This window comes from Phlebotomus argentipes, unplaced genomic scaffold, assembly GCF_947086385.1.
Source record: "Phlebotomus argentipes unplaced genomic scaffold, Phlebotomus argentipes genome assembly contig_6, whole genome shotgun sequence".
NCBI classification, from domain to species: domain Eukaryota; kingdom Metazoa; phylum Arthropoda; class Insecta; order Diptera; family Psychodidae; genus Phlebotomus; species Phlebotomus argentipes.
The window spans coordinates 4,066,440-4,093,167 of NW_026776145.1; the positions used below are offsets into that span (position 1 = coordinate 4,066,440).

The 26,728-nt window shown below is 44.7% G+C and overlaps 1 protein-coding gene across 5 annotated transcripts; it reads left to right on the forward strand.

Annotated features, from left to right (window-relative positions):
- The first annotated feature begins 76 nt into the window (after positions 1–76).
- Positions 77–26,717, forward strand: LOC132259705 (spectrin alpha chain). 5 transcript variants are annotated; one of them, XM_059757448.1, is made up of 11 exons: positions 77–367; positions 11,564–11,736; positions 11,908–12,579; positions 12,648–12,835; positions 13,244–16,640; positions 16,703–19,680; positions 19,888–24,094; positions 24,158–24,464; positions 24,527–24,649; positions 24,872–25,060; positions 26,154–26,717. In XM_059757448.1, exons 1-11 carry the CDS (start codon positions 328–330, stop codon positions 26,357–26,359), a joined length of 12,480 nt encoding a protein of 4,159 aa, XP_059613431.1. In that variant the 5' UTR covers positions 77–327; the 3' UTR covers positions 26,360–26,717. The 5 variants fall into 5 exon arrangements, with proteins under 5 accessions (XP_059613431.1, XP_059613423.1, XP_059613459.1 ...); XM_059757440.1 differs by having other exon boundaries at positions 78–367; positions 24,527–24,667; XM_059757459.1 differs by lacking the exon at positions 77–367 and adding an exon at positions 8,455–8,932 and having other exon boundaries at positions 24,527–24,667.
- The last annotated feature ends 11 nt before the right edge of the window (positions 26,718–26,728 follow it).

A 26,728-nucleotide genomic window follows, 5' to 3' on the forward strand; every position in this document is an offset into this window, starting at 1 on the left:
GCGTTGTGTGCATTTTCCAGCTGGAAACACGACCCAGAATCCGCCAAATTGGGGCTGAAGACGGCAATTGTACCACCACAGCCACAGCATAGTTTTTTTTTACATGGTTCCGTTATGTTTGTGGATTCTCAGAGTTTCAAATAAAATGCTACGTGGTCTCTGGCAGTGAAGCACGGAAGAATAGCCGGGATTCACGGTGTGATCAGGGTGTGGGGGCGCCCCAGCGCCCGAGATTCAGTGAACTGTGCAGAAGTGACTTTCCGGGACGGGATTTCGGGCGATTTTTGAGGCTCTGATGATCGTTCCCGCGTGAAATTGTCAAGCAACATGTTCGAGTTTGATAACAACGTGTGGACAACGCAAATCGGTGAGTTATTATTGTGAATATGATGCTTAATGTAGTTAGAATTTAGGAAATACGCCCCGAAACGTTACTAATTGGTGTGTGTGCGAAAAGAATTTGCATAAAATCACCTCTTTTGGCCATTTGGCATTTTGTCACACACTTGGCGGAAGAGCACATCTATTCACTGTCCAAAATCCCAGCGGAGTCAGCAAATAAAAATGCTTATTTGCACAGTGCGAGTGTGTGCGCGCGCGGAGAAAAAGGCATCAATTGATGTCAGTGTGATTCTGGAGTCTGTTTGCTATATGTCGTCAAAAGCAGAAATTTTAGCGAAAAACTACGCATTGTGAAATATCACAAAGTCCGGAGGCAACCTTCAAAACCAGTGGGACCGCCATAAAATTCCATTTACGAAGAGACAACCCGAGAAAATGCCCCAAAGCCCCAAAAGTCACACTCTCGACTTTCCTTGGCTGACTCAAGACACTCGATGAGACATGATCTTCTTTTTGCCGCTTGCTCAGCCATCGATTGATCGTGCGTGAAGATCGTGTGAGTAATCCGCAGGTTTTGGGGGCTATTCTCGCTTGTGATCTTGAACTGCTTTCGCAAGCGGGTCATTTCTGTTTACGAATTGATTCACCCAATTGAAGATGCAATCCTCTTTCACGGTCAGTGATCGATTTAAGAGGAATTGCTCAAGAAGTCTCCAAAAGACTGGATAAGTTTTAATTATATGTTGTCTGTTTTTCTTCTCTGTAAAATGAATTTTATCTTCACTTAATACTTTATACTAAATGTTAGAAAATTTCCCTGTTCTCGCATCAAAAAATTGTTGATACCACATCATGTCATAACAGATATTTTGGAGACTTTGGTATTCATCTGATTGCAAAGAATATCTCCCATATTCATTGCGAAATTCTTTGTCTTCTAGGTCTTCTACTTGATCCTCTGTTTATTTTTCTAATCTGTGGCATTTCGCGCGATAACCTCAGTTTAGATTCGCGCAGTTTGTTTCTCCCCTTCTTGTCTGGGCGGAAAAAGGGAACAGAGAGTCAATTGACGAGAGCGCGCTGGGTATGGCAAAAGAGCAGAAAAAGAAAGTGGCAGAGACGCAATCACGGAGATAATTCCTCAATGGGAAATGCAGAGATGCAGGAAAGAGATGATCGTGTGTGTGTTACAATTTCGGTTGAGGTCATCTCGTGTGCGTCTTGTGGTTGCTGATGCTGCGCGAGTTGGAGATATGAAAACGAAAAATAGTGTGTGAGGCTGGCGAGGAATGTGGTGAAAAAAGCGCAATGAGAGAAGAAAATAAGATTCCAGTAAACTGCACGAGAGGAGGGAGTGCGAGATGGACGAGCGGGGCGGCGAGGGGGAGGGCCTCCGGAGAGTGGAAGGCGAATTAAAGTGAAACAAGATGTGAGAGATGCAAGTTGCACAAGGCGTATATATATTTTTGCTGTTGTGGCCTTTTGAAGTTGGCGTTCTTCTCTATTGATGACACTCTCTTTGGGATTGCTGGCTTGATTTTCACTCGCCTGCCCGCCCGAGGATCGCCGCGTCAACCGGTTCCGTAATTCAGCAGTTCTCATCATCTCTCGAGGTGTTTGGATCAAAACATCAACCGAAGAGGTGATCGTCATCGTAGGGTATTTTGTGAAAGAAATAGTGAGAAGGCAGCGCGCATGTGAGATTGTTGTCTCCACCTCGATCATCTCTCAGCTCTTTCTCTCTCTCTTTCTCTCTGTGCCTTCGTTAATAATCCATCTCGATATTTTAATCATAATAATTTATATTATGAATTTCAATATAAATTAGTTTTGGCTGCTGCTCCTCGGCCGCCATCATCATCGTGTCTTTTTCCCCATTCCACTTGAGGAATTTTTACATTATTTGTGTATCTCGCGATTGAGTGTGTGGTTGAGTGAGAATCCACCTTCCTTCATCGCGTTTCCCATCTTGTGCGCAAGAGGCTTGAAAACCATTGACTTTTCCCTATCCCTTTGCTCTTTATCTAGATTAATTTCATAAGTGAAGTACCGGAATTCCCGGAAAATACGACTGATTCATTATGCCTCTTTCAGGTGGTAAAACTAATGACTTTCGCGTCGTTTCCTTGCGATCGTAGGTGAATCTTAAAGTTCCAATTGACCAGCTCACGAAGCGCAATTAGGGTCGCCGAGGAAAAAATGTGAATCCCAACACTAATTCAATTTGATTTCCTCTCTTCTCGGGTGAAAGACACTGTCTGCCTCTCCGCGTCGTCATCAACTCTCAACTTCCCTCCTCATTTTCTCAATTTGTCGGTGTCTTTTACTAATCTATTTCGAGACAGAGCGCAGAGTGAGAGGACAGAAGATATAGAATTACATAAATCAATAAGAAATTTCTTGTCAGGCCGCATGAGGTTTAATTTTCACTCCAAAATAGGGCTTCTTTCTCTTTCCACCATTTCCCGTCTTTCACCCAGAGTGGGAAATGATGGCGAAAAAAGAGTTTCTCGCTGTGCAATGTCGTCATTGGTGGAATTTGAGGAATGTCTCACGCTTTCTGCAGAGATTTATGGGTGCTTTCAGGGTGTTTCGCTTCCTTGTTGAAGGCCACAGCACGCAGAGCAGAAGATCGCTCAAGAAGAGTGATCTTGAGACTTCTCAACAGTCACCCAATTAATTTCTAATAACTCCTTATCGATCTTCAATCGGCTGCCACGATCCATGAGAGCTGAGTGTGTGCGAGACGACAAAGAAGTCAGGTGAGCTTGAAGCCACCTGTTAGATGGCTAGTTGCGGTGAACTGGAGTGAGGAGTGTGAAAGAGAGTAAATTAGAGGTGTTCATGCTTCAAATGGCCACAATTGCAATTTAGGCGGTTCTATGGACTCGAGAGAACGAGAGAGGTTCCAGAGTTCAATTAGATGATCTTCCCTCGTTGCTGTCTGATCTCTGCTGAGCATCTATTAAGATCGCATACATTACAACTTGCCATTTCGAGGAGCATTTCATCCATATCGCCATGAAATGCTTGGCAGAAGACTGGTCAATCTGTGTAGTCTCACGTGTGAAGGTTCTTATGTGTAGAGAACGGCGGGCTTGATTCGAAGCAGTCACTAAACTTCTTCGGAGATCTGCTGTGCGTTGAAAAGCACCGCATTGTGGGATTTAAATTTGGATCATTAGTTCCACTCCATGGCGACCCTCCTGCACTCTATAGGCCGTCCAGAATTATACCAGCGAGTCTGTGGAGTGTGAGACGAGAGCTTGTGCCATTTCATTATGCGGAATTCCATCTGGTCGAGTGCGGCAACAGAGAGTCTCTTCTGGGGGGCTTTTGGCTCGCGCGATCATTGTAATTCTTTCCCCACCTTTTTTCTACCTTGGCATGATATGATGTGTGTTTTATTCCCATCCTCTGAAAATCCAATTCGCCGCACTCCTCTTGTGTGTGATTTCCATTCTGTGTTCGCCATCGCAGTTGAACCTGTACAAATACGCCATTCGACATTGTTTTATCTGGATGTTTTTATTATAATAAAATTGAAATTGTGTGCGCCTCTCTTTTTCATCTCGTGGAGCTGAAGATTTTTCTGTTCTGTATCTCGCCACGCACAGTCTCGCGCGTTCTTCCGAATGTGTATGGCTGTGTGGTGATGTCTTGTACAATTTAACCAACATGGGTGAGGAGATACCATCGTCGAGCGAGACTCCATCTCTGCTGCACACCTCTCTGAATATTTTACCAATATTTCCTCCACTTTTCTATCGCTCTTGTCCCCTTGGCTGCCTGGAAATCAAGTTCTTGGACAGATTTCCAGTTGCTATTCTGTATTTTTGAATAATAAGAATACTTTCAGCATTCTATTTCCATACCTCACAGTCGTTTACATGGAGACACCCTGTTGAATTGGAGAGAGGTTCGGTCTCTTGAGATCAATAACAAGTTCTGCGACACTGTGGAGTTGTTCTAAGGCACAGAATTTCACAAGATTGGAACGAATAGTTGAGGAATGTGTGGAATTATGTATGTATGTCTTTGCGCTTAGAGACACAAGCTCAGAGAGCAGAGAAAGAGAAGTAAATGGATTTTTATGAGTCCATTATCACCAGTGCTAGTCAATTTTCCGCCCTAACGTTTCCCTCTCGCTCAATTCTGGCTAGTCAATATTAAATATTTTCCACTTCTTGCGCTCTGAGCAAACGCATTAATTCTCCTTAATCATCATCAGGGGTTTTCATTGGAAACAAACACTTGAATAAACTCCAGTATAAATAGATCTCATCTATTTCGTTTATTACATGGATTTCCACGGAATTCCAGGGGAATTATTCACTATCTCGCACTGTGCGCGCACTCCTGGCGCTGAGATCACAATTTATTTTATTCTTTTTGAGTGGTTGAAGAGATATATTTATTTTTTCACCTCGCCGGAAAGCCAATGCGGAGTGTGCGAAATTGCTTGTGTCTTTAATGAGGCGTTTGAGGGGAGAGAATTCATTTGAGAGAAGAGTGACAGAAATAGAGATGGAGTGGCAAAAAGGATGATGGACGGGTTCGTTTTCGCATCTGGCGTACAGATTTTTCCTTTTCTCTTGTCCTGTGTTTATATTCTGCATCTGCGGCCATAAATTAACATCCTTGCATGCTTGGAGAGCTATTTTTGGTAGATCTTCTCCAAATAAGCGCCTCTTTGTGTGTTTGCTGAATCGTCAGTTGCTTCACCTGCAATTCTAAGCGCACAGTTGTAATTTTCTGGCTTATTTCAAAAGTGAGTGATATAGTTTGTCGGATTGTTGATAGCTGCTTTAAGTATGAAAAATCTAAAATTTCTAGATATGACAGCGTGCGTTGCAAGAGACGGAATGTTTAGCTTGAGATGTGTCATTTCAGAACAGACATAATGTACAATAATGGACAAAAAGTGACATCATAGCTTCTATTATTATTGAATTCCTGTGGTGATTTTTCAGTGAGTCGAGAAGGCATCGCATAATTTCACTCTGAGGTCATTCTTGCTCGACTGTGAATGGCATTCAAAGTGGAATATTTGGCCAGGAATCCCAAAGTGTGGATATTTCATTATTAATCAGATGTCGAGGTGTGCAAAGAGAAAAGCGAAGAATTCTCTTTTTTGCATTGTTGGACGAAATGTGTGGGTGGATAAAATGTTGTTCTTCAGTTCTTCGTTTTTTTTTCTTTTCTCGACATCTTCACAGCGAATGCCAAAAGTTGCTGGATAAATTCAATTTTATATTGATTTTGAAATAACATTTGAGTCTCAATCCATTGATTTCTTCAGTGGTCTTTTTGTCCTCTCGCTGAATGTTGTGTAATGTTGCTTGTGTGCGCGGATTTCATGGAAACCATACAGAAGTTGAAGAGCTTCGTCTTTTTTCATGCATTCCTTCACAAGTCGCGCGAGATTCCCTGTCCACCAGTGAAAACCTGAACGATTAGTCACTGAAGCCGTGACATTATTTCAACATTGGGTCGCTAATTGTTTCGCCTCTTTTTGAGGAGTTTAACCCAGAATTGTGTGTGGATTATTTTTTGGCTGAGGAAGAATCTGTCGATGTTCTCACTGCAAACCTTCTGCTGCGCTGTGCGAGTCTTTGGCACAGTGTTGAGAGGCGAAACAAGATCTTATTGTTTACGTTCTTGCAACGGGACTCGTTGTAGAGAAGAGTGTAAAAATTTACCGCGATGAGGAGGCACAACATGAGAGACACACGAGCGACCCTTTTTTAAGAGTCACACACATATTTTTTTTTCTATATTCCTCCTCATCTCGTTTTTCCCTCGCCATTTAAATTGCATGAATAAATATGGTTTGAAGATCACAATGAGTTTCATGCTTCTTTTAACACACAGTCGAGAGAAGTGTGAGAGATGGAAGTTGTACATTGTTGCTACTGTTCTTCTCTATTCTCAATGGGGGCATTTTTCCGAGCCCATGTGATGGCTTTTTCGGTGTGGCTCCGATGGAGAGTGAAGCATGAAGAATGGGCGAAGACATTCAGCATCGCAAAATTCTGCATTCGACCTTGGTTTGTGTGTGGAATAAAAGTTGGCATGGCGCAGAAGTGGCAGAAAAATCAGTCAAGAGACTCTCAAGAGAGTTGTTTTTATGGGAGTCGCACCAGAGAATGGCGACAAGATCATAAGGTTGGGTCATTGTTGAGATTTCTCTGCTAACTATACACATTCTCAAGACAATTTATATTCACAAGTGTGTAGAATTTGCTGATGGAATGGCGTCGTTTTGTCCTAAAACGCCTGAAACTTAATGATTTGACTTGTGCTCGAGACTTGGCGTAGAGCGAATGAGTTTGTCAGAGCGTCAGAGGGGGAAAAAGGATGGAAAAGAATTTAATTAAGACAAGATACTTGAGAAGAAGGCAGTCGACACATAAAGATTTTGCAATTAAATAAAACATGACTCTGAAGATTACTTCATCCCGCATTTTTCCAATAGTGACGAATGGCCTTTTTTCTGCTCGCGGTCGCCAGCAATATTGTGTTTATCATGGTGAAGAGGAAAATTGTCTGATGCTTAATTAAGCAAATATTACTCACCAAATTCAACACAAGCTTGCGTTGAAGATGCGTGATCACATTCATTGCTCTACAAAGTGGTTGGAAACGCAATGATTCGCTTTATTAAGTAAATGTTTCAACAAAATGAATTTCTTATCGTGGCTGAATGCGTGAACAAAACGCGGTGACAAAAGCTAAATGGATGGATAAATGCCTCGTTGAGGGAGGTGAATAAAAAGCAATTATGGGCGCGATATCACAATCACTGAAGGAGGAAAAGGTGTATGAATTGTGGAGAAATAAATATTTTCATAGGTAATTAAAATAAATTGAGCGTTGCCTCTGAAAATGCCTCGTTTCTTCCGCACACTCCATACTTCCATACGGCGGAATGTCGGTTGCTGTCTTGTGTGTTGTCGCTCTTGACTAATGCCGAAGACTGGATGTTTCTCGATATTAAATTACGGGCAAATTCTTCTGTGGGGCATGTATAATTTCATTGGGAAACAAAGCGTCATAGCGGGCAAATTAGAAGAGAAAGACCTGCAATATGACAGTGTTGTAAATGGATACTTAATTAAGCTCACAAGCCGGTGCACTCGATCGCGGCCACGGAGTGCAAAATAGATCGCGATCTGCAATGACTGTGTGTCTCGACCGCGAGCACATTTGAGGTGTGTGTGGAGAGGGAAGGCAATTGAGAGATGATGTGAAGCCAAAGAGAGAAAAAAGGCGCATATCTTCTCAATAATATTGAGAGAGGTTCCGTACAATGTGTAGAGTCGTCTCTAATAGAATGACGATCGTTGTCTTCTGATCTCATTCGAGTGATCAACACAAATCAAGTTTAAATTGGATTGTATTTCATTTGCCACGCTCATGATTATCACAATATCTCTCACATAATGCGCTCTTGATCCAGAGGGACGGCCGAAACCGCATCGAATGACAGAGTGTTCTCAATATCAACCCTCTTTCGTGTCTTGGATAGCTTTTGCGGCACACCACAGGAGTAAGGAGAATTCTTAAGTTCCACAGAGTTGGAGAATGTTTTAACATCTCTCATCTGAACCCGCACGAGGGTTAACTTTTTCGAGTATCAGATCTGACCAATGTTGCTTGTCCACTTAGGCAAACGTGATAGTTGTTATCTCGCAGTGATCATGAAGAATTCGGTAGCCAAATATCTTCAGATACCGAAAATACAGTGTGGAGAAAGAACAAACGCCACAATCAGTGTGCAAATCTCAAATTACACACGGTATTTAAGATACTTTGCAAGCACATTTTGGGGAAGGCTAAAGTTAGGGAAATTCCTCGTTATCTTATCGTGGAAGAAGCCATTAATTTTCCTGCCTCGCTGCTTTCGGCCAGTGGTTTTCTTAGACTCTCAAGATTAGAGGCCACAAAGTGTTGGGGATTGGTGTGTGCGTGTGCAATAATAGATTACTTGGTAATGTGAGGCCGATATCAGTTGCTTTTTGTATCTCTCTCACTCTCTTTTCCACCTTCCCACAGGCGCTTGGGTAAAATTCGCGCCGTGAACGGAAATTAGTCGATGTGTGATCGCACTGGCAGCACAACTGGAGTTTGATGGGTTTTGTGTGGAGTGTGAGGAATTTCTAAATTGATTTCAATTGAAATTCACAAGGGAAAAAGTGCACATTCGGATTTTTTTCACCTAAATTGCAAGATCTTCGCGAGGGGAATAAGAAATTTGCCCACTATCGTGTCAGTGTCTGTAGATCAAACACTTGGGTGGAATTTATTCACTTTTCTCTCTTTCCACTTTTCGTGCTTTGTGCCATTTGTGTCAATTAAATTTTATTATCAAGTTGAATGAAGTGGTGAAGAGATCGTGTGCGTTTCGGATATTTGCAATAGCAGAGTTGGAGAAATAGCGATTCTGCCTATGGAAATGTGGTGAAATGCAGTGTTAAAGACACTGAACTGCTGTGTGTTTTATCAATGGGAAGATTAATCTATGAATATTGATAAAGTGAAGTAAAATATATACAGTCGGACGGAGAAATGTATTCACGACGATATGGTAATTGCTGTGTGATTTATTTGTTTGTCTCACTGTCTTGTCCTAATTGCTGTTCGTCGTCGTGATGGTTTTATATCGAAAAACTTTAGAGCTTTTTCCCTGTTCCGCCTTCTCGGCTCCAATATAAAGTACCTTATGTAAGCTGAGCTATCGCTATCAATGGCCTTATCAGTGTTATTGGAATCGAAACGGCATTCCTGAACATATTCTCACATTTCGTTTGGCAAACACATGAGGAAATATGAAATTTTCACATTTATTTGCATTCAGAGAGGGCGAAAAGCCTTTTATCTGTGTAGTTTTCCGCTGAAGTTCTCGTTATTTACACTCAAAACTTCTCCCTCGATCAATTCACTATCGTTTTACGCAAATATTTGCTGAATGAGTGATTGAAATTCTTGTTCTTTCCGCTTGATAGTGGAATTGTGGATAATTTGCATTTTTCCTATGAATTTCATGCATGCAAAGAAGCGATGATGATGGTGTGAATTGGTACATTTGAGAGGGAAAAACATACCGAATGAAGATGAATGTGTTATATTCACATTAATTTATCATCTCCAAAGCCAATAATAGAGAGTTTCTTCTTTTCACTCTCCTCAATGCGCGAGAGTGGCAATTGTGCTGCCCCATCGTCAAAGACATCCAAACACAATTAGCATCAATCTACAAAACAATTGAGAGGAGATATCAGATGCTTTGTATGCGCCAATTGATGGTGTCAATTTAGAGAAGACAATTTCATTACATGTTCCACTATCTCTCCATCATTTTTCATTCTTTCTCACTCTTGGCGCTGAAGAAAAGAGGCAAATATTTGTTAGAAGATCACACTCGCGAGCACCCCATTTATCTCGTGTATTTCGCAACAATAAAATGTGTGTGCGAGGCTGTATTTTCCGAAGAGAGGCTACGTGCGTCTATGATAAGAGGCTTCGCGGCATGTGATTCTGCCCGAGAATGATGTCACATGTAAAAATAAAGTAATTGCATGGGAAAATGGATAGAAAATGCGGTAAGCTGGGATTAGGACAAAAGTTGATGTTAAAATTGATTTCTATCCGTGTGGAGAATTTGTCAAAATCTATTTTAGTCACAGTGTGAAAAATCATGCTTTCGATAACGATAAGAATTTCTCTGTGGCTTCACGGACACGGTAAGCAATGGGAGGCTTCAATATTGATTGAATCGATCACCAATTTTTCACGCTCAATGACAATAACACAGAGTTCCACTTTGCTCGTCGTTACCTTGCTTTCCTGCCTAAACACCTCGTGGAATCGTGTCACACAGAACCTCTTCGCTCTGGAATGCTTCTTCTGGGCTTGCTCTCATTAGTATTCAGATGCCATGGAAATTTGCAAGTGATCCCTCTCCAATTGGCTGTATTCAGCTGTGTTTCTCAGGTTACACGTGAGAGGCTTTCGTATTTGGAATAGTGTTCCATTTGATTGATTTTATTAGTTTCTTATTAATCCCACGACATGGAGTGAAAATTAGTATTGAAATCCCACGGAATTCAGAAACACACTGTGTTGGAGGAGTTTTGGATTCCTTGCAATTGCGCTCAACCTTGAAAAGACATCATCTTTATTGATTTCCCATCGCGTTGAATGGGATTTTAGTGGAGATTTATTAATCAAATAATCAATGTTTTCTCAGCTTTCACGCTCTTTCCATGGGTTGAGGCGTAATTTAAATAAATCACAAGATTGGAGGAACGACGAAAAAATGGCAGTGCATTTTGTGAGGTGAATCTTTAAGACACTTTCACGTTGAAAACGTGTCGGCAATTTGCCTTTGATGGACAATTTTTCACTTGTCGATGAACTCATTTTTTACGTAAGGCCTTAAGTGCATGGAATTTGCAAGAATTTGGGTGGATTTTGCTAGCAAATTGACTCTCTTAGAGCCTCTTATCACGTGGCTTTTCTTTTTATCACTTTACAATAGGTGATACTCAAATGAGCTTCAATTGCTGTCCACAGAAAGTGACGCAATGAAGTAACAACGAGGTGTTAGAGAGCTGAGAAGAGTGCAGAAAAACTTATGCTTGCAGTTATCCAAAGATGTGATGTGTCAGAAATCTAGCAAAAAAGCACAATGGAAGCACGAGAATGAAGAATTCTGAAAAGAATATATCATTTATCAGTCCGTTGTTCTATTCCGATGATTAATTCACTTCTTTCACTGCTCTTATTCTATCATAAAATACACCGAATTAAATTGTGTACTCAATTGAATTTCCCTCAGTGTTTGGCCTGTATGTATGTATGTATTTTTCGTTGAACCTCCCGCGCAATGGGAGTGAAAAGAGAACAAAGCAAATAGCGATTAATACACTTGAATGGATTATGAGATGTGAGAAAAAAGAGACGCTCACCAACTTAGATAGTAGTTTGAGTGAGAGGTGAATTCAGAAGCAAATTGCAAGATTCACATGTGATCCAATTGAATGTGGAGCGACTTTGTGAAGAGGTGGTTGGCACGAGATCGTTGCCGGGGCAAAAAGAGCCTCAATAATTTGCTAATTTATTGCAATTTGTATCACAGCACATTTCTGCCTTCTGTGTTCCGTGCTATAATGACTGCAAATTGCTAATGGTGTGTACTTTCTCACTTTGTGCGCAGGGGGACAATATGAGCCCGGAGGATACTCGACCCAGGTGCAGCAGAGGAGTAACATGACACAGCGCGAGGGCATTCACAAGTTCGAGAATGAGCGGATTAAGACGCTGCAAGAGGAGCGACTTCACATACAGAAGAAGACCTTCACGAAATGGATGAATTCATTTCTGATAAAGGTGAGTTATTCCGGAAATGTCACAGTCTTTGATTGAAATCAGAGAAAAAGAACATTTCTCTTTAAAGTGACACAGAAAAATAATGAATGTGTCTCAAGTTGTGTTTTCACTTTTTGTCTCACCGACCGTTGTTTTCGGTTTGTCTTTCTTGTTGTCTGTCTCTCTCATCAGGTGAAAATGGAAGTTGACGACCTGTTTGTGGACCTGGCCGATGGTATAAAGTTGCTCAAGTTGCTGGAAATAATCTCCGGGGAGAAATTGGGAAAGCCAAACTCGGGCCGAATGCGTGTGCACAAGATTGAGAATGTGAACAAGAGTTTGGCGTTTTTGCATACAAAAGTGCGTCTCGAGTCGATCGGTGCTGAAGATATTGTGGATGGGAATCCGAGGCTTATTCTCGGTCTCATCTGGACGATCATCCTGCGCTTCCAGATTCAGGAGATTGAAATTGATGTGGACGAGGAGAATGAGTCGAGCGAGAAGAGATCGGCCAAAGATGCGCTGCTGCTGTGGTGTCAGCGAAAGACGCACGGCTATCAGGGTGTTCACATTCAGGACTTCACGGGCTCCTGGCGCTCCGGCATGGGCTTCAATGCCCTCATCCATTCCCACAGGCCGGATCTATTTGACTACGGCTCGTTAACACCGGGGCGTCACATTGAGAACCTCAATCATGCTTTTGATGTGGCCGACCGGGAGCTCGGCATTCCGAAATTGCTGGATGCCGAAGATGTGGACACAACTAGGCCGGACGAGAAGTCAATTCTCACGTACGTGGCGTCGTACTATCACACGTTCGCACGCATGAAGAATGAGCAGAAGAGTGGAAAACGTATCGCCAATGTGAGTCACAATGCTTTTCATCGCCAAATGATATTCAACACTGATAGTGACATGCCTTCCTTTTGCAGATTGTCGGCAAATTAATGGATGCCGATCGACGAAAAATGCACTATGAGAGACTAACGACAAATTTACTGGAGTGGATTCGCATGAAGACGGAGGAGCTGAAGCAGAGGAACTTCCCGAACTCTTTGGAGGGCATCCAGAAAGAGTTGGTGGTGTTCAAGCAGTACATCACAATTGAGAAGCCACCGAAGTGAGTTGCAAAATATCTGTTTGTTTCTATCTTCGAAAAGGGTAAATATTTAATTGGGATTTAGCGCTATCATGAGTGCCTGGCTTAAGTCACTCCAAGAAGTAAATTATAAAGCCACCTTCAGTGGCGTGGCTTGAATATTTCGATATCAAGTAACGAATGTGACGAAAAATACACGTAGACACTACGCCACTGTGAGGCTCTCATGTCTGAGAATGTTCTCTTTAGCTTGTTATCTCTGATTTTTGTATACTTTGTAGTCAGTTTAGCAATTATGCACATCCTGGCTAAGAATGATGACACACCTTCGAGATGGAGCTCCGTTTGAGAAGGTGTGCCAACATTTTGAGCCACCATCTGTGTTGCCAGTGAAAAATGCGTCTTATCTTAATTACGGATTTTTTGCAGATACAAGGAGCGGAGTGAAATTGAAGCCCTGTATTTCACGATAAATACACTACTTAAGTCGCTTAATCAGCCGCAGTACATGCCACAGGAGGGTCAGCTGGTGAATGACATTGAGAAGTCGTGGCAGATGCTGGAGTATGCCGAGCACAGTCGCGAGGTGGACTTGAGGGAGGAGTTGCTGAGGCAGGAGAAACTGGAGCAACTCAACTACAAGTTCGAGAAAAAGTCAGTTCTGCGCGAGGGATATTTGAAGGAGATGATTCAGGTGTTGTCAGATCCGAGATATGGAGCAAATCTGAGGCAAGTGGACGCCACGGTGAAGAAACACGAGGCGATTTCGGCAGATATCCTGGCTCGTGTGGAGCGCTTTAATGATCTCACCGCCATGGCGGATGAGCTGAGCAAGGAGAACTATCATGGGAAGGAAAGAGTGAAGAAGCGCGAAGAGGAAGTGCTGAATAAATGGCAGAAACTCTTGGATTTGCTTGAAAATCACAAGAACAACCTCACGCAAATGAGCAATCTGCTGAATATGTTGAGAGAAATTGATGCCACGATGTCGACAATGAAAGAGCTCCAAGTGCAGTTTGCTTCTGAAGATGTTGGACCTCATCTTCTGGGGGTGGAGGAATTGCTGCAGACACACGCTCTGCAGGAGCTTCAAGTAACTGCCCTGGGAGAGAATTTGAGGCGTTATGTGAGACAATGTGCGGCGCTGAAGCAGTCTGACATGAAGGATATTCCGTTGCTGATGCAGAAGATGGAGGAATTGAATCAGACGTACGAGGATCTGCAGAAGCAGTCGGCGGAGAGACGCCGAAAGTTGGATGATGCGCGAAACTTTTATCAATTCATCGAGGATTACGACAATGAGGAGAGTTGGGTGATTGATAAGCAGCGCATTTGCAAGGCGGTGATCTCGGCAAAAGATTTGAGGGCTGTTATGTCGCTGCAACAGAAGCACAAGGCGCTGGAGGATGAGATTAAGGTGCGCAAGCCTAAGTTGACGCAGATCACAGACTCGGGGCGGAAGCTGATTGAATTGAAGCACACGAGATCAGCAGAGCTGCAGCCGCGTATTGACGCACTAGAGCAGCACTGGAAGGCGCTCGAGAGTCTGGTGGAGTTCCGGAAGCGTCAGCTTGAGGATGAGATCGAAGCGTATCAATTTTACACGGATGCTAATGAGGCGGAGTCGTGGTTGAATGAGAAAATGGCTCTCATGGCGTCCACTGACTATGGTGTCGATGAACCATCAGCTCAGGCGCTGCTGCAGCGTCACAGAGATCTTCAGGGAGAGTTGAATGCCTATTCGGGTGATGTGCTGAATCTGAAGCAGCAGGCGGACAAGCTGATCAAGGCAGGGATCAATAATTTGGAGTTGTCCGCTGAACCGGAACCCGTGCCGGAAGTCGAGCAGGAGGAGTGGGTGAATGAGAAGCGCCTGGTGCCGAAGGAGGTGTGGGAGGACGAGGAGGTGGAGAAGGTGGAGCGACGCATGGTGACGGAGAACAAGATGTTCCCGCACGTGAAGGCGCTGTACGTGTTCGACGGACAAGGCATGAAGATGACCAAGGGTGAGGTGATGATACTGCTGAACAAGACCAACAATGACTGGTGGTCTGTGAGAAAGATGGACGGGAATGAGGGCTTCGTGCCGGCGACTTATGTGCGTGAAATTGAATCGCGCAATGTCCCGTGCATCGTGCCGAAGCTAGAGAAGGTGAAGACTGTCCAGAAGGTGAAGAAAACTGTGCTAGTCAATCAGGTGGTGCCAGTGAAGCGAGTCCGACCGACAAATGTGTCCCAAATCAAGCCACTCACGAAGCGTCGCCTCGTGAGTGATATTGTGGATGGCAGCGAGAGTGTGGAGAAGCGACTGAAGAAGATTTGCACGACGTATGACACTCTGCAAGATCTGGCACAGCGTCGTCATCATCTGCTGGAGGACTCCATTTGCCTGTTTGGCTTCTTCCGCGAGTGCGATGACTTCGAGAAGTGGATCAAGGATAGGGAGAAGATGCTGAACAGCAGTGATTCCAATGAGAATGTTGAGATTGCCAAGAGAAAGTTTGAGAAATTCCTCACGGACTTGTCAGCCTCGTCGAAGAGGATTGACGCTTTAGATGCGGCAGTTGAGGACTTTATTCAGCAAGGACACTCGCAGCTGGACAAAATCAAGGCGAGACAGAAGCAAATTCACCAACTGTGGGATCACCTGAATTACTTGAAGGCGCAGAAGGAGAAGAACCTAGCAGGTGCCTCGAGTGTTGAACTCTTCAATCGAACGTGCGATGAGGCGAAAGATTGGATGAATGAGAAGATGATGCAACTCGATGCCGCTGAATGGGGTCGTGACTTGAAGACTGTTCAAGCTCTGCAGCGTCGCCATCAAAACTTGGAGCGTGAATTGGCGCCTATTCAGGAGAAAGTCAATCGTGTCAACCTGCTGGCCAACTCTGTCAAGAGTTCCTATCCATCTGAGCGTGCCAACGTGACTCAGCGCCAGAATGAGATCCAAGAGACATGGAAGAATGTCCAGAACAAGGCGAATGAGCGTCGGGCGAGACTTGAGAATGCCGTGGGGCAGCAGATCTTTGAGAATAGCAGCAAGAATCTGCTGTCCTGGGTGGAGGAGACAAACGCCGTACTGGTGGCGGATGTCATTGCCAAGGATGTGGAGACGGCGAAGAACCTGCAGAAGAGCCACATGGATTTGGGCGATGAGATTCGCACGAAAGACGACGAGTTCCAGGAGGTCATTGGACTGGGCAGTCAGCTGCATCAGCGGAATCCCAAGCTGAAAGATGTGGGCGAGATGATTGAGACACTGAAGCAAGCGCAGGCTAATATTCACGTGATGTGGCCGGAGAAGCAGAAATTCCTCGAGCACTGTCTCGAGTTGCAAGTGTTCAACAGGGAAGCGGACAAGATTGATGCAACCACGAAGAGTCACGAGGCGTTCATTGAGCAGAAAGAACTGGGCACGTCACTCGATGATGTTGATGCAATTCTCAAGCGACATGCGGACTTCGAGAACACATTGGAGGCGCAGAACAAGATCCTGAGGGGATTCAACGACAAGGCGAACCGCTTGATTGCCAATGAGCATTATGCAGCGGAGTACATTGACGAACGTCGAAATCAGGTGCTGGAGCGAAGACAGGCGGTTAGAGAGGCGGCCCAGGAGAGGAAGTATGAGTTGCAGGCTTCGAAGGCCTTCCAGCAGTTTGCGGCGGAGGTGGAGGACCTCGATGGGTGGCTGAATGAGAAGATCAAGATTGCCAGTGATCAGAACTACAAGGATCTGTCCAACTTGCCGAGGAAGATTCAGAAGCACACAGCGTTCGAGAGGGAGTTGCGAGCCAATGAGGGACAATTGCGGAATATCAACAAGGTAAGTCAGAGGATGTAATTGAATTTCCATTTGAGTATTAATGATTTATTTGTAATTTTCAGGACGCTGAAGCATTGATCGCGACAAAGAACAACGTTGAGCGCGTTGAGGAGATGGCAAATGGCTTGAACAAGAAGTGGAAGGACTTGATCGCCTTGTCAGGAGATAAAGGACGTCGCCTGGAGCAAGCAGCCGCTCAGAGGGACCACAATCGCAGTATTCAGGATGCCAAGGACAAGCTAAAAGATTTGGACAATGGCTTGCAGAGTGACGATGTTGGGCATGATTTGAGGAGTTGCAGGGATCTTCTGAAGCGCCATGAGATAATCGAGACGGACATCATCATGTGGGAGCAGAAGATCTATGAATTGGTGAGCACGAGTGAAGAGATGGCTCACGAGGGACATTTTGATGCTCGCAACATCCAGAAAGAGACGAAGAATATCCAGAAGAACATCAAGGATCTCAAGGTGCCGATGGATAAGAGGAAGCAGGCACTTGAGGAGAGTCTGAAGTATCACAAGTTTGGCTTTGAATTGGACACTGAATTGCAGTGGATCAACGAGCGACTGCCGATTGCGAAGTCTGAGTCTCTGGGTCAGAATCTTCATCAGGCTCAGAGCATGTATAAGAAACACAAGAAGCTGGAGTCTGAGATCGAAGGACACCAACCGATGATTACGAAGGCGCTGACTTTCGGTCAGACGCTGATTGAGCAGAATCACCCAGAGAAGAAGAAAGTCGAGGAATTGTGTGAGAATCTGGAGACATCTTGGGAAACACTGCTCGCTGAGGCGGCGAATAGGACGAAGAGACTGGAGATTTCGCTGAAGACGCAGCAGTATCTCTTCGAGGCGAGTGACATTGAGACGTGGTTGGGCGAGAGGAACAATATACTGCGGTCTGATGACTATGGAAGAGACCGTGAATCCGCTACGAAATTGTTGACAAAACACAAAGCATTGGAGTTGGAATTGGACACATATTCGGGAATTGTGTCGGAAATGAGTCACACTGCGGCTGCGATGGTGGCTGCCAAGTATCCGGACAGTAAAGTGATCGCGTCGAAACAGCAGATGATCGAGTCGATGCTGAAGTCACTGCAGAAGTTGGCTGGTCAGAGACAAGTTAAGTTCATGGAGAGTCTCTATCGCTATGAATACTTCATGGAGGCGAATGAGTTGGAGCAGTGGATCAATGAGCAGGAACAAGCGGTGTCTTCTGATGACTACGGCCAGGATTATGAGCACTTGCAGGAGTTGCAGAACAAGTTTGATGATCTGAAGCATCACATTGAATCGGGAACAGATCGCTACAAGCAGTGCATTGAGTCTGGAAGGAAACTGCTGAACAATGAGTCCCCCTATTCAGCTGCTATTGAGAAGCGCCAGGAAGAGTTAGATCATGCTTGGAAGAAGCTGCTCAACTCTGTGCTGGAGCGCGAGCAGAAGCTGAATGGCGCCGGAGAGATTCATCGTTTCCACAGAGATGTGGCTGAGGCTCTGTTCAGAATTCAGGACAAGAATGCCAGTCTTTCTAATGAGTTGGGAAAAGATCTAAATTCCGCATTGTCTTTGATTCGTCGCCATGAAGGCTTTGAGAATGACTTGGTGGCTCTCGAGGCACAGCTTCAAGTGCTGGTGGAAGATTCTGTGCGCCTCCAGACAAAGTATCCATCAAACGCAGAAGCTATTGCGCAACAACAGCAGAATGTCATTGAATCGTGGAACATTTTGAAGGAGAAGTCCACGCTGAGGAATGATCAACTGGCTGCCAGTTATGATCTGCAGAGTTTCCTGGCTCAGGCACGAGATTTGCTCTTGTGGGCGTCAAATCTGAGAGCCGCTCTGCAAGCTGAAGAGCACGTCAGTGATGCGGCTGGAGCGACTGCCCTCAAGATTCAACACGATGCCATTTATGGAGAGATCGAAGCAAGAGAGGAGAAGTTCAGGGAACTCAATGAACTCAGTGATTCTATGGTGCAGACTGGACACTATGCGGCAGCCGAGGTTGAGGACAAGTGTCTGATTCTTCTGGACGAAAGGCAGAAGCTGCACACAGCGTGGAACAAGAAGAAGATCCTGCTTGAGCAGAAAATCGATCTGTTCTGCTTCTTGCGCGATGCGAAGCAGATTGATAATATTTGCTGCTCTCAGGAAGCCACGCTGTCCACATCGGACTTTGGCAATACAATTGAGGAGGTGGAAAATCAGATCAAGAAGCATGAGGCATTTGAGAAGCTGATCCAGACGCAGGATGAAAAAGTGGCACTGCTGCAGAGTCACGGGAGGAAACTTGTGGAGCAGAATCACTATGATTCAGCCAATATCCAGAAGGTGCTGAAGGATGTTGTGGAGCACAGGAGGAAAGTTGTGAATCTGTGCGCGGTGAGGAAACAGAAATTGATTGATGCTCTCTTGTATGCGCAGTTTGTGAGTGATTGCGCCGAAGCTGAAGCGTGGATCAGTGAGAAGTTGAAGAAACTCGAAGTTGATGATAGTTACACGGATGTGACAAGTTTGGAGGACAAGATTAAGAAGCTGCAGAAGCATCAGTCGTTCCAGGCCGAAGTGGCGGCAAATGAGCAGAGAATTAAAGAGATTCAGGACAAGGGTGATCGTCTGATCAAGAAGAAGCATGAATCTTCAGAAGAGATTAAACAAGCTGTGAGGAATGTCCTGAAGTTCTGGAATCAACTGGTGGATGAACTGTCGAAGCGTGGCCGTGGTTTGGAAGAGGCGCAGGACATTCTGGAGTTCAACAATCATCTGGACAAACTGGAGGCGTGGATTCGTGACAAGGAACTCATGGTGAATGCTGGTGATACAGGAAGAGACTTGGAGCACTGCATGGCTTTGAGGAGGAAGCTGGACGATGTTGACTCGGATATGCGAGTGGATGATCAGCGCATCAAGAACATCAACGTGTTGACAGATAAACTACTGAGTCAGGGACCGAAGGAGGTGAAGAATGTGGAGCAGCGTCGAGACAATCTCAACAGCAAGTGGAAAGCTCTTCAGGGCGCCTTGAATGCATACAGGTGAGTGTTATATGTATATACTTTGATATAATAACAATAATCAAGTAGCACGAAAAGATCGCGTCACAATGTTTTTCTACTTTGGTAAATTAATATAATCTTTATGATATCACTAAACCTTGAGTGTTTAATAGCTCTCTTAACACCTTAACACTAATATGATGATTAAAATTTATTGGTGTCTCAATGTCTTTTGTGTATTGGCAGAAAATTGCTGGAAGGCGCTTATGAGATACACGTCTTCAATCGCGATGTCAATGACACGTCTGAGAGAATCACGGAAAAGGCCTTGGCCATGAATTTGACGGATGTTGGACGGGATTTGAATGCTGTTGAGGGACTGCAGAGGAAGCAGGAAGCTCTGGAGCGCGATATGACGGCGATTGAGCAGAAGTTGAGTGACCATGGAAAGGAGGCGACGCTGCTGAATCACACTTATCCGCAGCGCAAGGAGGACATCCAGACGAAGCTCGATGAGGTGCACGAGAATTGGGAGAATCTCCAAGCTGCCACGGAGAGAAAGAGGGATTTACTGCAGAATGGGTATATTTTGCACAAGTACGCCAACGATGTGAGGGAGTATGAGAACTGGGTGAATGATATCATGAAGAAGATGGGCTCGCGGCCAACACCAGTGTCTATTGATGAGGCCGAGGTGCAGTTGGAGCTGCATCAGGAGAGAAAGGCGGAAATTGATGGGCGAGATGAGGCATTCTCGGTGCTGCAGAAGCACGGGAAGGAGTTGGTGAGTCTGGAGGAAGCCAAGAACATCAAAATGATTGACATATCAAAGAATCTGGAGACGCTGGAGAGTCTTCATGAGAAATTGCACAAAGCATGGCAAAATAGGGCAGATCAATTGAAGGCGACACATCAGATGTTGCTGTTTAAGGCACAGGCGGATCAAATTGATCGGTGGTTGAGGAATAAGGAAGCTTTTCTCAACAATGATGATTTGGGAGATTCCTTCACGTCCGTTGAGGTGCTGATAAAGAAGCATGAGGCATTTGAGAAGCTCTTGAATACCAATCAAATTGATGATCTCAAGGATTTTGCCAATGCTGTGAAGTCTTCCAAGGGAATAGATCAGCGTGTTGTGGAGCAGCAACTGGAAGAGATTGAGGCTAGATATTCTAAACTTCTAGCATCGTCGACTGAGAGGAAGTTCCGTTTGCAACAATCTCTGCAGTATCAGGAGTTCCTGAGAAAGCTGTACGAGGTGGAAAAGTGGCTGCACCAGAAGATGCAAGTGGCTCTGGATGAGAATTATCGCGAGGTGAGCAATCTTCAGAGCAAAATCCAGAAGCAATCGGCCTTTGACTCCGAGTTGAATGCCAATGTGCACAGAATAAACGCAGTAATGAAGGAGGGCGAGAAGCTGATCGATGAGAAGCACTATGCCAGTGAAGAGATCCTTTCGCATCTGGAGTTTCTGGAGACGGAGTGGGCGAAGCTGCAGGAGTTGTCGCGAGAGAAGAAGGAGAGATTGTCCCAGGCTTACGATGCTCTGATCTTTGATCGCAGTATTACGGAGTTCAACAAGTGGATGGATGAAGTGGAGTCTCATCTCTCGTCTGAGGATTATGGGAAAGATTTGGCTTCGGTGAATAATCTGCTGAAGAAGCATGAGATGCTGGAAGCTGATGTGGCGCATCATTTGGACACTTGCTACAGCATGAGGAAGACGAATGAGGAGTTCTTGAAGATCAATCACTTCATGCAGGAGGAGATTCACGAGAAAGTCATGGCTGCTGTCAAGCGCTATTATTCTCTGGAGGAGCCAATCACAATTCGTCGGGAGAATATTGAGGATTCGCAGTTGCTGCATCAATTCTTGAGGGATGTCGATGATGAATTGCAGTTTATTGATGAGAAACTCCCATTGGCGGCTTCGACGGATCTGGGCAACAGCTTATCAGCGGTGCAGAGCTTGCAGAAGAAGCATCAAGCGCTGGAGACGGAGATCCTCTCCGAAGATCCCATCATTTCGTCCGTCATCCAACGTGGGCATCAGATGGTCAAGGATGACCACTACGCGAAGAATGTAATTGAATCGCGATCGGGTGTGCTGCAGAAGAAGCTGGTGACTCTGCGAGATCTGGCTAGTGTGCGGCGATTACGACTCCTGGACGCTGTGGAGAGTCAGATTCTCTACACAGAAGTGATCGAGGCTGAGACGTGGATGAAGGATAAATTGCCTATTCTAGCGTCTCATGATTATGGGAAGGATAATGGCTCTGTGCAGAGTTTGCAGAAGAAGCTGGAGAGTCTGCAGCGTGAACTCACAGCTTTCCGCGCCAATGTGGAGAAGATCGACAACTTGGCTCAGGGACTCATTGATCGTGGGCACTTTGACACGGAGAACATTTCAGCGAAGAATGAGAACATAAAGAAGCTGTATGATAAACTGTGCACGCTGTCCATGGAGCGTGAGAAGAAGCTGAATGAGAGCAAGAAGTACTTTGAATTCATTCGCGAGGTGGATGAGTTGCATGAATTCATTCATGACCAGATCACTGTAACGGCGTCTGATGAGTATGGAACAGATGTGGAGCATGTGGAACAGCTGATCGCGAAATTCGATTCTTTCATCTCGAATCTGAGTGCTAACGAGGGACGCGTGGCAGCTGTGGTGGCCAAGGGGAATCAGTTGCTAGAGGAGAAGAACTCCTATGACTCGCAGATTTCGGTGAAAGTGGCCGAGACGAAGCAATTGTGGGATGAGCTGAAGGAGTTGGTACAGGCGAGGCAAGAAGCTCTGGCTGGAGCGAAGCAAGTGCACGTGTACGACAGGACAGCTGATGAGACAATCGCGTGGATTAACGAAAAGGAAACCGCCCTCATGTCGGAAGACTACGGTCAGGACTTGGAAACAATTCAGTCTCTCATCCGTAAGCATGAGGTGTTTGAGACGGAATTGAAGGCTGTCAAGTTGCAAATGGATGTGGTGATGAAGGAGGCCACGAAGCTGGCTGACACTTTCCCAGATGCCAAGGAGCACATCGAAGTAAAGAGGGATGAAACAGTCGAAGCGTGGTCGGATTTGATCATGAAGACACAGGCGAGGAAGGAGAAATTGCAACAGGCTGAACAGCTGCAGGAATACTTCGATAACTACAGAGACTTGATGGCATGGATCAATGAACAGCTGGCAAATATCACAGCTCCTGACTTGGCTATGGATGTTCCCTCGGCAGAGGCGCAGATCAAACAACTGGAGGAGAATAAGCAAGAAGTGGACTCGCGGAAGGATGCCTTTGAGAAGTTCTACACTGCTGGAAAGACGCTGATCGATAACAAGCACTTCCTGGCGCATGAAGTGAAGCAGAAAGTTGGTGTTCTGGAGCAGAGATACAACTTCTTGCAGCACACATTGGCTGAGAGAAAGAAGATTTATGAGTTAAATCACGATACAAGGGTGTTTATGCGAGAGGCAGAGATCCTGGAGAATTGGATCAATGGACGACAGGCATTGGTTAAGGATGTGGAGTTGGGAGATTCAATTCCGCAGATTGAGGATCTGATTAAGCGTCATGATGACTTTGAAAAGACGGTGTCGGCACAGGAAGAGAAGTTCAATGCTGTGAAGAGGATCACGATGCTGGAGCAGCTCATGAGGAAGCAGAAGGAAGAGGAATTGGCGGCGCAGAGAGCGGAGAAGGAGCGTCTGGCCAAGGAGAGGTTGGAGAGTCTGAAGCAGAAGGAAGTGCAGAGGATTACAGAAGAGAGGAGGAAGAATGAGAAGCAAGTGGACAAGAATGGCCCAACAGAGCCCACAATGGTAACAACATCGAAGAGCCTTGTGAGCATTTCTGGCCAGGAGAATGCTGCATCTCCCAACTCCATTCCGCAAGCAACAGTACAAAAGTCCAACTCAGTGACAACATTCTTCGGGGAGCGTCTCAGGCGTGGATCTGAGGGCAATATCAAGCGCGCGGAGAGCATGAAAGTGGGTCCCAAGCAGCCCAAGAGAACGCCATCTTTCACGACGAGACGGCGTGCGCACAGCTTCCGAAAAGACAAAGATAGCAGTCTCTTGCCGCCGATTGAAGTGCAGGGTTTCTTGGAGAGAAAGCATCAGTTGCAATCGGCCGGCAAGAGGGCGCCTGTGAGATCCTGGAAGAACTTCTACACCATTCTCTGTGGACAACTGCTATGCTTCTTCAAGGATGAGGAGGATTGCTACCAGAAGCGCGCTGCCACAGCGCCAATCAACATCTTGAATGCCAAATGCGAGAAGGCTGACGACTACACGAAGAGGAAGAATGTGTTCCGTCTGGTGTTGATGGATGGTTCTGAGTTCCTCTTCCTCGCTGCTACAGTTCATGAGATGACGGATTGGATCAATAAGATCTCATTCCACGCGAAATTGCCGCCGAATCTTCAACTCATGAGTTATGACGACACTCTCAAGGTAATTTTTCTTCTTCCTCATCTATGAGTATAGATTTATAATTGGTTTTGTGGTGATTTGCAGCAAATGGGAGAGGGAAGTCCTGACGTGAAGAGTCTGACGGGAACTGAAGGAACAGATGCATCATCGCTGAGTTCGAGGACTTCCTCGCCGGACTCTCAAGTGCGTGGCTCGAGTGAGAAGTCACCGAGTACACCACAGATAAACTTCCTGCAGCGCCAGAAGGAGCTGAAGGAGATGGGAAATCAGCCTCCGCACACCGGGCAGATGGAGAAGCCTCCGATTCCGCCACGAGGAGCTCCACCACCGGCACCTCAGCGTCAGAGTAGCGTTCAGGAAGTGCAGCTGAGGAGTCGCAGTCATTCCAATGGTAGTTAGATTTGCCTTTTGAGCGTCTACAAATGACTAATGGCTGATGTTTGGCGATTGCAGGAGTGCCTCCGGATGGCTATGATGACAATAGCAATTATGAGAATCAAATGCAGAGACCACATTCCATGTTACCTACCTTGCAGAGCAGCACAAACAATGGAGATGAGGCATGGATGCGCCAAAGTGAGTTTAGACAGTCAGGTAATTGTCTTTAGCTTATTCCTTGCAATTTCTCCCCATTGTCATTGTCCATCCAGTGATGTGAACTTGTTGTTGTTGTGTTGTGTGAATACTACACCCCATTAACTCTGCCATCGGCAGAGTGTGTGGGCGAGAGATAGAGAGAGAGCGATTGTGAGAGCGGAAGTTGAGATTATTGGATTAATTGTTCGTCTCACGTGTCAGACAAACCACCACCTTTGCCGGCTAGTCTGCCACCGATGGCTGGTGGCCAGTACAGACCAATGCCCCACCATCCGGCAAATTATCACCCGGAAAGTTTGCATCACAATTTGCACCGCATCCATCCGACACCACAGGTGCCGATGAGACATCCGGCGGATTTGAGTTACTCAGCAGCAGATGCAAGAACAAGTAATTGGCGCCACACTCTCCAAAACAGAACTGATTGGCAATTCTAAGACTAATTCCTTCTTCTGCTGCTCCTCTTTTGCATGCTGAAACACTTTGCACTTGAACACTGGGCTGATCGTAAAATTTGCAACCGAACACTTATTGTGAAAGTGTTTTTTATGGATGAGATTTAGACTTTATTGCAGGAAGAGTGTAAAGAGATTAAGCATTGCAGTTGATTTCTAAATCAGATGATTCATTCGAGTGAAACGACTAATCTGTATTTTCACGCTTCGCCATTTATGATCTATTAACTTTTAAAGGGATTCTTAATGCAGTAATACTTTTGAAATTCATATTTATGTGCTTTTCCCTCAAATTGATGGAATTAAATATGGGGAAATTGCGAATCATCACTTGTGAGATTTTAATAAGAATTTAATTAAGAAGTGAAACAGTGACACGTTACAGATCAGTAGTCAAATTGTATGCATGAACTAATTGTTGGTTGCAAATTGTACGGAAAACCTTGTGGTTTATTATTTATCTTCTGAATGCCTTCAATTTGCCATTTTAATAACCTTTTCCTGATGGAACTTTTCATTAACATGGGTTTTCTTGGCCTGTTCCTTTTCTGGCGATAGGCATGAAAGTGTTTTCTTACGTGAAAACTGTAATTTGCTAAATTAATCACTTTTACTAAGAAGGGAGTTTTTTTCAGCGGTTTGTGTGTGTGTTTTGTGTGCTGTTACCTTATTTTTTGCGCCTAGCTCTATTTGCACGGTAAACTAATCTTGGAAATTGGCTTCCCATGTGGTTTTAACAATATAACTTTGGGTTGAACAACCATCTCTCACGATGGATCATTGAAAAATGGTTGTTTGATTAATTTCCTGGGCGGTTTAATTGAATTTCAAGCATTTAACCGTCGAAATGACACGCATGATCACACGTCTGATCTCCTCAGTAGATTGGTTGGGCTAGATAAGGTGGTGCGTTGGCTTTTGGTGGTGTTTTTTGGCGATGTTTGGTGTGTTTTGCTTTGAACTTGCGAAAGTGGGAGGAATGTTGGAGCGCCTCTGACGGGAGCTTTTTCTCTTGTGTGCAACTCAAGGCTGGGGGAATGCGAGGCACGACACAACTTCAGTCACCGTGCGGCCGATGTCAATGCCACAAGATCCCAACCGCTTCCGGGCGTCCACCAATGAGAGCTCCAGCGAGAGTGAATCCGTACAGTCCGGGCGGTCGAGTGTGAGCGGAAATGGGAAGGAGAAGAAGACGGGCATGTTTAGGATCTTCTCCAAGAAGAGGAAATCGTAAGCGACGGAGATTTGTCCTACTATCAATACCTTTTGTTAAATGAGATATACGTATATATAAATAATTCTCTTTATAAATATCATTGCGGTTTACATAGTTCTATATACAGTTTATAAATACTATACATAAATATATCGAAAGTATTGTAATGTGAGAGAATATACATAAAGAAAAAAAACTAACGGTTTCGGGCTAAAGTTTCGATGATGAGAAATACAGTAAAGAAAAAAAACTACTAATAATTTCTAGTATTATTTTCCTACGTAAAAAAAACAAGTATAAATACAGAGCTTTCTTTAAATATTTTGTACATACGTAAAAATCTATATAGAAGTATAAATAAACATTTTTCAATAAATAACACACACT

Excerpts from the sequence above, each read along its gene's own strand:
- LOC132259705 (XM_059757440.1), top strand. The coding sequence starts at position 328 with ATGTTCGAGTTTGATAACAACGTGTGGACAACGCAAATCG. Across the intron at positions 368-11,563 it reads CGTGTGGACAACGCAAATCG|GGGGACAATATGAGCCCGGA; the intron begins GTGAGTTATTAT and ends CTTTGTGCGCAG. Across the intron at positions 11,737-11,907 it reads TGAATTCATTTCTGATAAAG|GTGAAAATGGAAGTTGACGA; the intron begins GTGAGTTATTCC and ends CTCTCTCATCAG.